Consider the following 16092-nt stretch of genomic DNA (forward strand, 5'->3'; position numbering starts at 1 on the left):
GGCCAAAACCGCAGCTTTCTCTCTCTCTCTCTCTCTCTCTCTCTCTCTCTCTCTCTCGCGTCTCTCTAGCGTTAGCGTGTTTCATGTCGGTTTTTCGCAAATAATTGGCAGCTAAAGTCAACGTTGTGTACGCGTTGTGGGAATGTGCACTTTGAATGTATCTGCAGCGTTTCGGAGTTTGCAGGACGGCGTGCTGCACGCCGCCATGGATTTCGGCAGGCTGACGCGGAAGCACGGCGTGAGGATCGCGCTAAGCCCCTCGTACTCGGTGGAGGACTGCAGTCTGGCCGTGGGGAAGCTGGTGGGCCACCGCAGCGTGAAGTCCGCAGCGCGCATGAACAACGCGGTGGTCATCTTCCTCGACAGTGTGGAAAAAGCGGACGCGGTGGTGGTCAGCGGGATTGCGGTGCACGGCGCGCTCGTGCCCGTTCTGCCTCTCTCCACGCCGGCGGTGAGAGTGACGGTGTCGAACGTCCCCCCGTTCATCGGGGACGAGGCTCTGGTCAAGGAGCTGTCAAAGCACGGGAAGGTGGTGTCTCCCGTAAAGAAGGTCTCTTCGGGGTGCAAGTCCCCGCTGCTGAGACACGTGGTGTCACACAAAAGGCAACTCCTCATGGTCCTCAACGACAAGACCAAGGAGCTCAACCTGATGTTTGGAGTCGAAGTGGAGGACTTTGTGTATGTGGTGTTTGCCACTTCTGACAATATGAATTGTTTCAGGTGTGGCAGGAAAGGACATCTCGCCAGAACATGTCCGGGAAAGGACTCTGCCGAGAGTGCAGAAGAACGAGGTGTGGAGGATCGGGACGGTCAGGGAAGACAGGAGAAGACAAGTGGGGTACAACAGGAGGGAAAGGAGGCACAGGAAGAGACAGGTGGGATCAAGCAGGCGGCTGAGAACGGACAGCAGGGGACTGGTGGGATCCAGCAGGTTGGGGAGGCGAGTGATGGGGGCCAGGAAGGGACAAGACTGTATGGGGAGGGGACAAGTGAAGTCCATTGGGAGAGTGAGGTGTGTGAGAGGGGAGAAGATGGGGGGGTGTGGTGGAGTCCAGACGGCCTGCCAGGGGGGCGACAGAGTGACTGAGGGGCTGATTGAGGCCCAACAGGTGGGCCAGGTGAGTGTGGGGGTGAATGAAGAGACAGGTGGTGTCCGACAGCTCAGCCAAGAGAGAAGGGAAGGTGTGAGTGGGGTTCAACAGGTGGTTCTGGGGGGTGAGGAAGGGCAGGAGGAGCTGGAAAAAAGTCAGGAGACACGTGCTGAGGAAATGCGGTCTGAAAACAGCGCCGACGACATGGAGGGGGAGGAGGAGGAACGTAAAGCCCCTCTGAAGAGAAGGAAGACGAGGAGCAGCGGAGGAGCCTCTCGAGCCAAGAAAGGGTCAGAAAACAGAAGGAGAACAAGAGGGAAAGCGGGTGAACCCGGGTCCTCTGCTGACTGGGATTCCACTGACAGCGCCTCTTCTGGTGGGACAGTGACCAGCAGGTACGGGGTGGGGAGAGTGAAGCTCTTCCTAAAGGTAACAAAGAACATGAAGGGGGTGGACATGGAGGAGTATTTTTCTGACCTAGAGAAGTTCTCTCGCACTGCTCGGAACGGTGTGAGCAAAAAGGGTAGTGGGAGATACACCCAGCAGGAAGTCTTCCGCATGGGGAAGATCCTCCTGAAGATAAACAGGGGAAGCGAAGGTGCTTCTGTGGACTGAGAGCGGCGTCCATCCGGTGGAGGAGGTTCCTGGCCGGCTGACGCAAGAGGAGATGCTGGTGGGGAACGACTGAGGAGTGGAGCCAGCGTCCAAATCGACGGGCAGCTCAAGCTTTTGAATTTTTCAGCGTTGTCGTGTATGTGACATGTTTGTGCGTTTTAAAAGAAAATAAAGGTTTTTCAAAAATCTAAAAAAAATCTCTCTCTTTCTCTACTATACAGTTAGTAGTCAGGCGCGCGCCCGCCCGCAAAGCCGACGGTCGCTGCCGCTGTTGTTGTTGTTGTTTATTTTACATTCGAATATTAATTTTCTCATTCAAAATTGTGTTTTTAACAACTATAATATATATTCGAATTTAGAATATTCGTTCGACAGCCCTACTAAGTAGTGAAGAGTGTGGTGGAAATTGTGGATTTAGCCCTTGTGAGAAATCTAAAGTATCTAACACGTTTGTGATTAACTATTTATTACTAACTAGAATGAAGACAAATCATGAAGAATACAGAAATCTTCAACACAAGTTGTAAGTACAGACAGAAGTCAAATGACTACAATTCAGCTGAAAAGGGGCAGATGGTTCTTTCTCCATTCAGACCCTCCCTTAATGGGACCCAGTCAATCAATAACATTTATAAGGTCAGTCAGGACACGTATAGGTTCCAATGTGTCTTATCTCACCCTGACTGCCTTAGGTCACAGGCTCACATAAAAGGTCACATTCCTGAGAGCCTCATCCTACCAGGCTCAACAATTCCCCCCCAACAAAGAGAAATGTTCATTCAGTCATGTTAACGTCAACGCATGTTTAAATATTGATGTGCATTTGTTTCCCACGCCTAACTTCCTGTAAAGACGCGAGTTTAATTTGAAAAGATTATAAACATGACCATTGACGAAGGCTGACGATTTTGAGCATTAGTTTTTGTTGAGTTGTGCATTAATCAATGGTTAATTGCTTTTTGTAAGTTCCTCAGTGTTTCCCGGCTCCTAAAAATCTAGACGGTTGATAAGAATTAAGTTAATCAACTCTATAAGTTCGAAAAAGTTGATCCACGCTAGATGTTGATTAAATCAAGCTTGAGCAAGATGTCAATCAAGTAGGTGAGCAGAACAATCCTGTTCACTGAGCTGGGTTAAATGAGTGTCTGCACAGTTTTCATGAGGTCACATCAGTCTCAATAATTGCAAATGCACGCAGAATGACTCACAAATGCAAACCGGAAATGTGCCCTCATTTCCAACCAGTCACAAGAACGCGTTGTGAAATTACGTGCCAAATAATATGACTCCCGGCCCATGTGGAGGCCTGTTCTCTATTTTATCAGGCCTTAATACACAATCAAAAGATATTCTTCTTTATTACTGATTCATGATTGGAATTAAGTTAAATTCAGTGCCGGGTAGAGCAGTGAAATTAAAGCACTGGAGGATGGAGGTGAAGAAGAGAAAGAGACAAATAAAAGTACATTTTTGGGTCTGAATTCACAATTTGGGGTTCTATCCGACAATAGCTATATTTTACTTATTGTTTAAACTAACTCTCAGACACATGCTCACAGACACAAAAACACACACACACACACACACAAATAAACAAGAACGATCTACGAGCTCTTGTTTCAGATTTTGCGGACCAGGTGCGAGACAAAACAGGGGATCAGAACACCCACAACCCCCCCACGGAAGCCTGGGTCCTCCTGAGGGTCATTAAGAGAAAGTGGTCGGAGCCGCGGTGGACAGGACCATACCAGGTGGAGGAGAGAACTTCACATGCAGCGAGGCTGAGAGGGAAAGGTAATACCTGGTACCACTGGAGCCAGTGTGCCACTGCAGAGGAACCAGCTCGCACTCTCCAGGACGTCCTGAAGGATCAGGAGAAAGAGGCGGCAACGGGCACCGGAGGGTCCCCAAACGCACTCTTAACGGGCAGTTGACCGACAGACACCCAGAGCATGGTGATCTGTGTCGACTGTCTACAACCAAGAAGACCAAGAATAAGTGTATAACTATCCTCTCCTCTGTTCTATCTTTCTCAATTCTCCGCATTAGTTTAGCAAAAAAAACCAAGAACAAGACACAATCCCGTTATCGGCCTGGAAAGGAGGCAAGATGAGGAGGCTGATCCGGCAGACGTTCTCCAGTAGCTGGGGTGATCTCTGAAGAGATCAAAAGGGGGAATTGTGAGATGCATGTACTGGTAAAATATATTATAACATTGTTTTGTGCTAAGGCCGTGTCTCAAGTGTCCTGTATTTGACCCTGAAGTGCAAGGAGCAGCATGATACAAAATGTTGCTTTGCAACTGCGCACTGAGAAGGGAGAGCGGTTAACTCGATCTCGTAGAAGCTTCAAAACAAAGGACTTCTGTTCATGGCCTTGGTTCATATCTTATTCGGTACGAAAGTCCCGGATCCACGTTTTTGCTCTTTGTCAATTAATAATGATTTGCAGCGGCCATTGAGGAGGATCTTGTGTGTGTGTGCTACCCGCAGCTTCACCTGGGTTCTTATCTCAACCTGCTTTGTAGCTTCTCGTAACTGGCACGGAGAATGTTCTTCACATGTGTATAAAAACTCAACGTTTTCACTGCTCGGAGATGTCATTACGCCGAGCGCTGAGATACGTGCTGGTGTGTTTGACCTCCTGCTTGCAAGCAATAGTTAGAGCCAGATATCTGTGGAGAATTGCTCATGTAATCTTTTTCTCTTCTAAATAAATGTTAACTTTTTGACTTTAATTGATCAACATGCTGCAATTCTTCTCATCAACCAACTCGGGGGGATTGGAGATCCTGACACTATCCAGCCAGTGATGGACTCTCACCACTCAAGAGATCAATATTGTCAAAGTGGAAGGAAAGTAGAGGCTGTCAGATACCACGGAGTGTTCTGTGACCATTAAGGCTCGGATATGATTTTTTTAGAGCCACTTTGGAATATTACATATTGGGATGTGATAATTATTTAATCAATCGACACTCTTGACAAGGTGAGCTCTTCAAACCTTCATGAAGCTGTGCTAGCTGTTATCTAGCTCGGCTAACGTTAACATCTATTTGGTACAGATTAATTTACAATACGGACTCTTATAATTTTATCTATCCACGAAGTAGAGCAAATTGTTACATGTAGGAATTTAAACGTTTTTTCACAATTATTAATTAAACTAGAATAAAATGTGCAGTACAGTTCATAAAATAAAGAGTACACTTCCCCGTTGAATCTGCTTCAAATAATACTTAATCTGAAGCGTGTCAACAGCCCTGGGTTGAATAAATGTCATGACCTGAACTGACAGGGTGAAAGTCTAAGAGCTGTAATTTAATCTACAACCGGTTTTCCTCAATTTGACCACTCATGACCCACTGTACCTTCTGGGTACCTCTGTGTCAAATATCACTCATTTAGTCAGTCTGGTGTGTCTAATTTACAATGGAGGTGGATCCAATTATTTTGGAAACAAATCTCCTTTCTAGATGGCAATGATGATCCTCACTCTTAACACAAAAAATGGACTTCATAATTACTTTCGTTTAGAGTTTAGAATCTGTAATCTGTTGAAATCTATGCACTATGGCTGGGAACAATGAACACAGTTTATTCAAGCGTCACATTATTTCTATTCGTTTTTAATAGCCAACCAATGATGGTCACACACAGTGTTTTGAGAAGCCTTATATTCTATGTAATGCGGGTTGGTATCAGATTAAACAATATTGTTTTGAATTGTCCCTTTATCAGAAACCATGGAAAAGTTTTCAAATAACTGGATTCCATCCCGAGTTGTTGGTTATATCTGCTGTTGTCATTACTGAGCTCAATCTCTTCTTCAAACTCTCCCAATTTGACTCTGTCATAATAGTGTATGTTATGTTGGGGGTCGTCGTGGCGCATTGGGTTAGAGAAGGTGTGAGCACAAGGTTGGTGGTTCGATTCCAGGCTGCCCCATGTTCCATGTCGAAATGTCCCTGAGCAAGACACCTAACCCCTAATTGCTCCCCAGGCAAAATGTGAAAAAAGCCATGGGTTTAAAGTCCAATGTAAGTTGCTTTGGATAAAAGCGTCTGCTAAATGACATGTAATGTAATGTTATGTATTTTGGGATGTGAGCTGGAGTTAAATGCTCATATTTTGGTGGTTAGATACATCATATTGTCTTGCTCATTGGAATTTGGGTCTAAAACCACTACAGTGGATCCCAATGACTAAAGCACAACTTTCCTCACCAAACCACGTCAGCGGGATGCACACAGGCCCACTTCCATCAGTTCCTCCCCACATTCCATTCCATTTACCTTCCTAATTCCCCCACCTTTGATTCTCTTTGATTCACTATATAATACAATTACAATCCCTGTACTGGCCAATTGACCACACTTTCTCACAGCTAATGAATCAAAAGTATTAAAATAGCTTTTCTAGCAGTTTGATTGGTGCAGCTGTAAATTAGCCAAACGTGAGAGAGTAGTGAATTCATGGCTTAAGAGAAACTTTCTGTGATTAATTTGGGCAAGTGTATTGTGATAATATCTCAATGTTTTAGTCGGTGCTTGAATTCTAACTATTACTGTTTGCTCTTAACGTGGAAAAGTACCATTTGACACTTTGAGGTAAGACCAATTTTGAGACCTACTTCATAGTTTGACCATTGTTCACTGATCTCAAGACGGTAAGAAGCTGATGGAGTGGAAAGAAAATCAATGGACAAATAAAAATAGTTTGTCGATACATGTAAAGGCCTTGGTAAGGTCTCTAAAACTAAACCACAATTGTTAATATTCTAAAATGACTGCCTCCATCGTGACGCACATTCCATTTATTTAAAAAAAAACCTTTCAAGGAAGATTGAGACAAATTATTAAAATGTTTCTATTAAAGTTCTTATCTTCTCATCCCACTGGAAGGAATCTGGGCAGCACAGGTGCGGGATCGACGTGTTCAAAGACAACAAAGACAAGTGGCAACACTTGATATAATATTCATGAAAAATGTTTGGGAGGGATTGACCACAAAAGTGCAACTTTGAAACCCTATGATGTGATTGTATTTAGCTGATTCACTATATTTTCTTAAAGTAAAAGGAACAGTGCTACAATTATCAATGAACCAGAAAAAAGTTTTTACAGAGTTTCACAATTTATTAATAGTCATAGTCAATAACAGCATATAGGTGACAGCAGTAAATTAAAAAATGAAAAATTGAACCAATTGCATCACACAATATAGACAACATATGTAACAAGACTAAATAGATAACAAAACTGTTTTTTTTTTTAGATTACTGCTGGGATAGCTTTTTGAATAGCCAATATTCTTCTAGCTACAGTTTTATTGCAATTACTTAGTTGTTTTCCCTTATAAGGGCTGAATGGACCCCCAACAGCCAATCATAATCAGTGATCTTGCAGAGCATGGCAATAGTCAATATATTAATAAAGATAACATACAATATGTATAATGAATCAATAACAATCTCTACTAACTTCTTCTGCAAACACATTGATGTTTTGCCAAATTAATCAAAGTAGAGTAAAGCTTTTCTTACAGCTTGAATTGTGCAGCTGTAGTTACTTTTTAAATAATCTACTCATTTTGAATTCCCTCACGACTGACAGCACACAGCTCATGAGGTGAAGGGGCGAGGGTGAGGCCCACAGCTGGAGTCAGATCCAGATCATCCTCTTTAATTCCAGGTGGAGGAGTGAAACGGAAGCGCTGAAGGAAGGAAGTGAAGAAGAGGAAGAGCTCCATCCTGGCCAGACTTTCTCCAGGACACGCCCTGCGTCCTGTGAGGGAACAGGCTTTAGACAATCTGAAAAGTGTAAGTTGGTATTGGAAAGAAGGGTTAGCTTGGCTCACTAACCTGCACCGAAGGGCATCAAGGCGTCTCTCTTGAAAAATTTCCCGTCCTTGTCCAAGAAATGAGCAGGATTAAAGGTGCGCGGGGTCTCCCACTCACTCTCATCCCACAAAACCGATGTCATTAGAGAAAACACGGTGGTCCCCTTGAGAAAGACACGTTAATCATGATTACAATGTTTTAAAATGCAGTATAAATGATTATTTTTAGATGGAGAATTCAGCATAAGCTTTAAGACTGTTTACCTTTTTTATAAAATAGCCCTGGAAAGTCACATCTGTGCTGGTCTTGTGAGCAAGAGTGACGGGAAGTACATTAGCAAATCTCTGCGTCTCATGGATGACGGCGTCAGCGAAGGGCAGGTTCATCCGGTCCTTTGCCCTCACCTGACGGTTCCCAACCACCCTGCTCAGCTCCTCCTGGACCTGGTCTGGAAATGACAAAATAAAAAAAAGAAGGTGACTACAAGCAAAGCAGCAGTGAAGCATTCTTTTCTTGCCAATTCTGCAGAAAGACTAATTTTTTTTGACCAAACTCCTAAATAACCAAGTCCTTTGAGTGAACACAGTTCACAACACGTTGCTATGGCTACATCCAAATACTTTTCTCATGGTGGATAATTACTGCATCAATGGTATTGTGTAACTCTCAGAAGAGCTGGTAGAACATTTCACTTTGGTAGTAGTACCAACCTAAAGAAGTTAGCATTTGGCCAAACATTCTAGAGTTAATTGTAGTTTCATGTTACTGTTTGGGAGTAAAAGGCAGGGTTGCAATCTTGAGAAACTGTAAAACTATTTTCCTGCGATTGTAGCTATCAGTACTAGCTAAATCGAGCAGGGCCTCCCCGTGAAGCTGTATATTATATGTATTACTTACCTTGAATATGGGGATATTTGGCCATGAGCAACAGACCCCATCTCAGTGTAGTTCCTGACGTATCAGTACCAGCCGCAAAGAGGTTGCTAACAGTCGACACCAGGTTCTCCATGTTGTAGTGTGAATCCGTAATCTTTAAATCCTTATCAACAGGAAAGAGAAATAAAATAGAGATATAATGAAAAACGTTTAAGAGTTAAACCTTTTATCAAGATACCATGATTGATTTTAATACCTCCAGCTTCTGTTTGTGTGCTAGAAACGAGTCCACAAATCTTCTGCACATGTGAACATTCAAGGTCTCCTGTAGACGTCCGATCAGCCGTTTTATTTGATTTCGGTTTTCAGTAACATTCCTCGTGAGACGCTTCCTGTTGCTCGTCCATTGAAATAACCACGGGTACATATCGAACAACTGTTGGAATTTAAAAGAGATTTTCAGCATGTTATTTGTTATCTTTAGATTATGCATGCCCATGAACCCATGAGTCTGTAATTCTCATCATAACCCCAAAAAGGTACATCTTATAGTTTATTTAGTGAAAGGAAGCAAAGCCTGCGAGCCGAATGTTGTCATTTACTCGGTCTACCATGAGTCTAAACTCTTCATCACTGTATTCAAATCTGCTGCCATAGACAATTGAACAGATGATGTTGGAGACTGCATAGTTCATTGACTGGCCAGTATTGAAGGGTCGACCTATAAACAAAAAATTAATGATGAAAAAAACACCAATAGGAAATACTTGTAAAGACATAATGCAATAAAGGAGACGAGTCACCTTGGTGTCTATCAAACACTTCGAACAGATACTGAATCTCCTCAATGATTTTATCCACTGCTGCTTTTTTGCCCATCCCAAAGTCTCTCAGGTTGGTGAGAGCAAAACGCCTCATTTCTTTCCACGATTCCCCATTGCCAAAAACTATTCCATTACCTAAAGAAAAAATGGTAACAATTTTTAATGCAAGATATTATTCCAACTATATTAAATAAAATCAACTTACAATATTCAGAGGTCCAGAGCGTCTGTTGCAATACAGTGAGCAAACATCTTGGTCTACCAGTCTACTATCTACCATCATGTCTACTGTTGCTACTGCCTTTGTCCAGATAAACAACTATCTACAACTATCTCTACAACTATTGTAAAAAATAAAATGATATTCTATTAGAGCTGCTAGGGTCCCTATCAGCGTATCCCCCCCCACCCATGTACTGCCTTCGCCCCCCCCCTCTCGGGGGCCCAGCTGCGGCTCATCCCGGGAATCACCAGTAGCTGGCATGAGGGCTTCACAGTCCCCAGGCCCGTCGCCAGTCCGTCCCAGTTCCCAGGCTGGTCTCAGGCACGTGTAGTCTATATTTTTGTAGTTAGTACACTGTGACTGCCGGCTATAGTTTATGTCATCTCCCGCGGTAGACCGCGCATGCGTGACGTCACTGCCTTCAGACGTGAATTTATGAATGACGGTTAGAACGTTTTGTCACAATGATGTTGTTACGTATCATCTTGTTACACAGAAATCCTTGACTTTTCCCTCTGTGTATCCATCGTATACCTGCGCATCACGTAGACTACACCACTGCTTCCCACGTCTTTTGGGAAATAAAGTCATTGTTTAAAAATCGAACTGCTGTGCGTTTGTGTCCACTAACTACATCACTTAAAAATATCTGTTTACTTTGAGCTGACGTCAACATTCTGATTAAATCAAGGTTGGGCGCCGCCTAAATCATCTTATAGTATGAGTGAGTATTACTAAAATCATCTGCGTTATACTTACTTAGTGAACCACTTAAGTCATGGCCAGTTGGACTGACATATCTCTCTCCAAACTCCACAGCATGGTTGACCAGTGCCTGCTTCACGGTCTTGTATCCAGCCAGAACCACCACTTTCTGGGGTCCAAGATGCACTGAGAACACGGATCCATATTTCTTGGAAAGCTATGAAACACAAGGAGCAGCATAGCATAGGAATTAAAAAAGACATGATATTTACATCGCCACGACATTACTTTGTAAAATAAAATACTTAAATAATTGTATGGATATGAATGCGCACCATTGTTATTAAATAACCTAATGGTATCTGCCACACCCGATCAGACAATTGTTACCAATACATGTGCAGTAATGGACCAATATTCAATATCAGTATTGGCGCATGTTTTTTTCTCTTAATTTAAGAAAGTTATAACACATTCATTAAGTTACTGAGCTCTTACATTTTTTATAAATGTTAAATTTATGGCAAAAAATCATTAAATCCACGGGCGATTCCTCACTTTCACGGTGAACATTCAAAGTGTACTGATACATGAGGTGATTATCAACAGCAATCAAAGTAAACCCTTGATGAAAGCACAATACTTGAGAATGATCAACAGTTACACAGGTCAATCAATTATGCATGAGTTAATCTATATATGCACCGCCCAGTCTAGGTTTGTAATCACAATTTACCACACTGAGTACTTTTGACAAGTACAAAGTGCAAACTCCTCAAATAAGGACGGTTACTCAGTGTTACTTGGCACCTGATAGCAATGCACTAAGCTTTACATCAACGGACACCGTGAAAAAAAACAATGTGTCATTAGTCAGAGCAACTGCATAGTTTAAAAAGCCAGTTAGTTAATGAGGAAACACGGGGCACGTACATTTCAAGTGAGCGCTAGTAACAAAATTAACGTTTAGTATATATATATATATATGTATATGTATACATTATTTCCTTTAAGAAACACATATATTTGAACATATTAAAATATCTGGTTGCGCATTACACACGTCCATAACAAGACAAATTGATACAACGGGACGTAACTACTTTTATAGGTAATTTATTTAAGTTTAAACATATTTAACAACACATTACCTACATAAAAAATAAGTAAATGAATGGCCAAGACCGCAGCTTTCTCTCTCTCTCTCTCTCTCTCTCTCTCTCTCTCTCTCTCTCTCTCTCCCCCTCTCTCTCTTTTTTGTGCAAGCAATTTAAGGTTGCGGTTCTTGTCGGGCTTCATTTAGTGACAAATGTTATTAACATTCATTAATTAAATTTATTTAAAGATTTTAATTGAAGTTTTACAGTATAGAGCCAACATTGAACGCTCTGAGCGAGCTGTGCTGAGGTAAACATGGAATTTTTCCTTGGCATGAAACGGCAAATAATCAATCCGGTGCATGAAGCTGTTGTAGCCGATCTAGTCTATTTTATTCATAGAATATACAGTCAGTAGTCAGGCGCGCGCCCGCCCGCAAAGCCGACAGTTGCTGCCGCTGTTGTTGTTGTTTATTTTACATTCGAATATTAATTTTCATATTCGAAATTTTTTTTTTAACAACTATAATATATATTCGAATTTAGAATATTCGTTGACAGCCCTACTAAGTAGTAACGGGTGTGGTGGAAATTGTGGATTTAGCCCTTGTGAGAAATCTAAAGTATCTAACACGTTTGTGATTAACTATTTATTACTAACTAGAATAAAGAGAAATCATGAAGAATACAGAAATCATCAACACAAGTTGTAAGTACAGACAGAAGTCAAATGACTACAATTCAGCTGAAAAGGGGCAGATGGTTCTTTCTCCATACAGACCCTCCCTTAATGGGACCCAGTCAATCAATAACATTTATAAGGTCAGTCAGGACACGTATAGGTTCCACCTGTGGTTTATCTCACCCTGGACTGCCTTAGGTCACAGGCTCACATAAAAATGTAGTTTTTGTTGAGTTGTGCATTAATCAATGGTTAATTGCTTATTGTAAGTTCCTCAGTGTTTCCCGGCTCCTAAAAATCTAGACGGTTGATAAGAATTAAGTTAATCAACTCTATAAGTTCGAAAAAGTTGATCCACGCTAGATGTTGATTAAATCAAGCTTGAACAAGATGTCAATCAAGTAGGCAAGCAGAACAATCCTGTTCACTGAGCAGGGTTAAATGAGTGTCTGCACAGTTTTCATGAGGTCACATCAGTCTCAATAATTGCAAATGCACGCAGAATGACTCACAAATGCAAGCCGGAAATGTGCCCTCATTTCCAACCAGTCACAAGAACTTGTTGTGAAATTACGTGCCAAATTATATAACTCCCAGCCCATGTGGAGGCGTATTCTCTATTTTATCAGGCCTTAATACACAATCAAAAGATATTCTTCTTTATTACTTATTCATGATTGGAATTAAGTTAAATTCAGTGCCGGGTAGAGCAGTGAATTTAAAGCACTGGAGGATGGAGGTGAAGAAGAGAAAGAGCCAAATAAAAGTACATTTTTGGGTCTGAATTCACTAGTCGGGGTTCTATCCGACAATAGCTATATTTTACTTATTGTTTAAACTAACTCTCAGACACACACACACACACACACACACACACACACACAGAAACATGCTGTATTGTTATGATAATTTCAGGTGCACGTAGTGTGTAAATTAAGCTTTTATTGAATGCCTCAACACTCAAGATACTTTTTGCCTAAGTTTTGTTCCTGCCCCCCATAAACATACACAAAAAAGGAATTTACTGTTATTTTACGGTATAATACCGTGAACCAATTTTACTGTGAATTAACTGCAATTTACTGGCAGTCGACGCTAGTAACTGTTTTATTTACAGTGCCCTACTGTAATATACGGTTGTTGTCGTATATTGAATTACAGTTTGTTACCATACTGTAGCGTGCCTTAAGTTCATGAATGTATATGGCTCTGATTAATGTTACTGTTACGTAGGCCATTGTTGGGGTACCGCCCCTTCCGGGGAATGTGGGTAGTTTTCGGGGAGCACAGGAAGGGGAAGTTCTGTTCGGACTAAGAGGATGACCGGGTGTGGCTGTGGCCGACAACAGACAACAATAAACCCGAGCGATAAGAACCTGGCTCTTTATTTACACGAAACGTTACAACTGGTGTCAGAAGTAAACTTAAGTCTGATTTTGTTAACGTAGTCAACCGCTCAGGCGTGGGCGGACTACTGTTTGGTGGGCGCTTTTTCTGGTGGAGATGGAGCGTTCTTTTGGCAGAGGTTTTTGTGTCAAGAAGGAGGAGGAGGACAATGAGTACGGATATCCTCGTCCTGTTCAAGTGCTGGAAGGACAGCGTTTTTCCGTGGACGGGCTAGGAAGGGGGATGATACGTGAGTTACAGCCACCAACATCCGCTGGGGGTCCTGGCGTAGCGACGGCTAGCGCTGAAGCTAGCTACACGGCGCGCGGGGAATTGCCGCCCGGGAACGTGCATGGACAAAACGTAAACAAAGATGGCGGCGCCCAGGGACAGCGAGTGCCGGTGAGCATAAAAACGCCGAAATACGCGGGGAAGTCTGACTGGGAGGCTTTTCATGCTCAGTTCGAGCTTTTAGCTCGTGCAAACAGCTGGTCAGATGAACAGAAAGCCCTCCAGCTCGCCCTTTGTTTGACGGATGATGCACTGTCTTGTCTGCTGCTTTTGGACCCGAGTGAGAGGGGTAATTATGGAGCCCTGGCTGGTGCTCTAGGGCGCCGGTTTGGACAATGTTTTCGTTCGGAGCTGCTGCGCTCGGAGCTGCATGGACGTCAGAGGCGAACTGGGGAATCCCTGCGCACGTTGGCAAACGACATCGAAGGACTGACACGACGTGCATACGCGCATATGCCTACGCCAGTGCAAACGGAGCTTGCACGTGATCAGTTCGTCAGGGCTCTCTCTCCATCTGATCTGCGGGCTCACACTCAGTTGGCTCGCCCCCAAACCCTGACTGACGCACTGGAGTACGCGCTGGAGAGGGAGATGGTCATGAGCGCTGCACAGCACGATGCTTCCCCAATGGTCAGGGCGGTAGGAGAGACAATGTCGGAGCGGCCGCTGTGGGTGGACGAGGTGACCGAGATGATCAGGGGGTTGGCTATGCCCCCTGCCAGGCGTCAACAAACACAGGCCCCGGTGCGGCCACAACAACAGCCGCGCCTCTGCTGGGGGTGTGGCCAAGCTGGACACATGGTGAGGGATTGCCCAGCCTCGACTAAAGCTCTGGGAAACGGCAAGGGGACGCAGTAGACGGGACGCTGCGTGCCCCCACCCTTAAGTCCCGTTCGTCACTGGTTGTGGCCAGCAGCGCCTCTCAGTACAGCATGGGCCAGGGGCAGAATGTGGCTGTGGTGGGAAGGACTTCCATATCGGACTTCTGCCATATTCCCATATTGAATATTGCATCGAGGGGGTTTCCTGCACCGCCCTAGTGGACACCGGGTCAACGGTCACAGTGGTCCGGCCGGAGGTGGTGCCAGTGGGTACACAGCTGGAGGACACAGCAGTTCAGCTACGCACAGTAACTGGTGAGCTAGCACCAATGAAAGGGAGAGGGCAGCTGATATTGACTGTGGGGGGACGGAAAATGAGACACACTGTGTGGGTAGCGGAAGTACAAGATGCCTGTATTTTAGGCTTGGACTTTTTGCGGGAGCAGGGCTGTCAAATAGACTTGGGGAAAGCCACACTGAGCTTTATTGATGGGCAGGTGGTGCATATGAGACCGCTGGATTCCCAGCGCGCAACTACACACACAGCCGGACCTCACAGGTGCTGTGTGAGGGAAGGAAAACAGACAAAGGCTGCCATGTCGTACCTGTCGGAGCCTCGGCTAGGCCCTGAGCCAGCCACCCGTAGCCTGGACTCGCCGGTCAGGCTGATCCCATCTGCGGTGGAGGGCTGTGAGAGTCTGCAGGAGAGTGAAGCGAAAAGGATGACAGCTCTGCGCGAGGTCTGGCAGAGAAGTGCCGGGGACTTGGATTCTGAACAGCAGGAGCGACTATGGCAGCTGCTGATAGAGTTCCGTGACTGCTTTTCATGCGACGAGGAGGAGCTGGGACAGACCTCTCTCGTACAGCACACAATTGACACGGGTGATGCGACGCCTATACGGCAGCGGCCACGTCGCCTCCCCCTGGGCCGACAAGACGCAGCGGAGCGGGCTTTGGAGGAAATGCAGCGAGCTGGCATAATAGAGCCCTCTGAGAGCCCCTGGGCATCACCAGTCGTGATGGTGCCGAAGAAAGGAGATGAGTGGTGCTTCTGTGTGGATTATAGGAGGCTTAATTACGTCACTAAGAAGGACTCCTACCCCCTTCCACGCGTGGATGAATGTCTGGACCTAGTAGCTGGCTCTTCCTGGTTCTCGTCCTTGGACTTGAGGAGCGGCTATTGGCAGGTCCCCCTGGCCGAAGAGGCCCGGCCCAAGACCGCATTCTGCACAGGAAAGGGGCTGTGGCAGTTTAAGGTGCTCTGTTTTGGACTGTGTAATGCGCCTGCCACATTCGAACGCTTGATGGAGAGGGTGTTAGCTGGAGTTCCACACACGGAGTGCCTGGTGTACTTAGATGACATTCTGGCCCATGGCAGCTCATTTGATTCAGCTATGGCAGCACTGCGCCGAGTTATGGAGAGGATCAAAGGGGCTGGACTGAAGCTACACCCGGACAAATGCAGGCTGCTGTGCAGGGAGCTGACCTTTCTGGGGCACCGAATAGGCAGCGAGGGTATCGGCACAGTGGAGGAGAAGGTGCGTGTCATACGCAAGTGGCCCAGCCCGACAGACCAGAGGGGACTAAAAAGTTTTTTGGGTTTAGCTTCCTATTACAGGAAATTCGTGCGGGGATTTTCA

General features: G+C 44.6%; 1 protein-coding gene across 1 annotated transcript; it reads right to left on the reverse strand.

Moving 5' to 3' along the window:
* Positions 1–6831: 6831 nt before the first annotated feature.
* LOC120827637 (cytochrome P450 2K1-like) lies at positions 6832–10388 on the reverse strand. The gene is made up of 8 exons (XM_078083764.1): positions 10230–10388; positions 9227–9382; positions 8988–9144; positions 8680–8863; positions 8445–8586; positions 7811–7995; positions 7569–7710; positions 6832–7491 (listed from the first exon to the last, which is right to left on the reverse strand). Exons 2-8 carry the CDS (start codon positions 9339–9341, stop codon positions 7289–7291), a joined length of 1128 nt encoding a protein of 375 aa, XP_077939890.1. The 5' UTR covers positions 9342–9382; positions 10230–10388; the 3' UTR covers positions 6832–7288.
* Between the last annotated feature and the right edge of the window lie 5704 nt (positions 10389–16092).

The sequence above is a fragment of the Gasterosteus aculeatus genome, chromosome 11 (genome assembly GCF_964276395.1).
Source record: "Gasterosteus aculeatus chromosome 11, fGasAcu3.hap1.1, whole genome shotgun sequence".
Classification (NCBI taxonomy): domain Eukaryota; kingdom Metazoa; phylum Chordata; class Actinopteri; order Perciformes; family Gasterosteidae; genus Gasterosteus; species Gasterosteus aculeatus.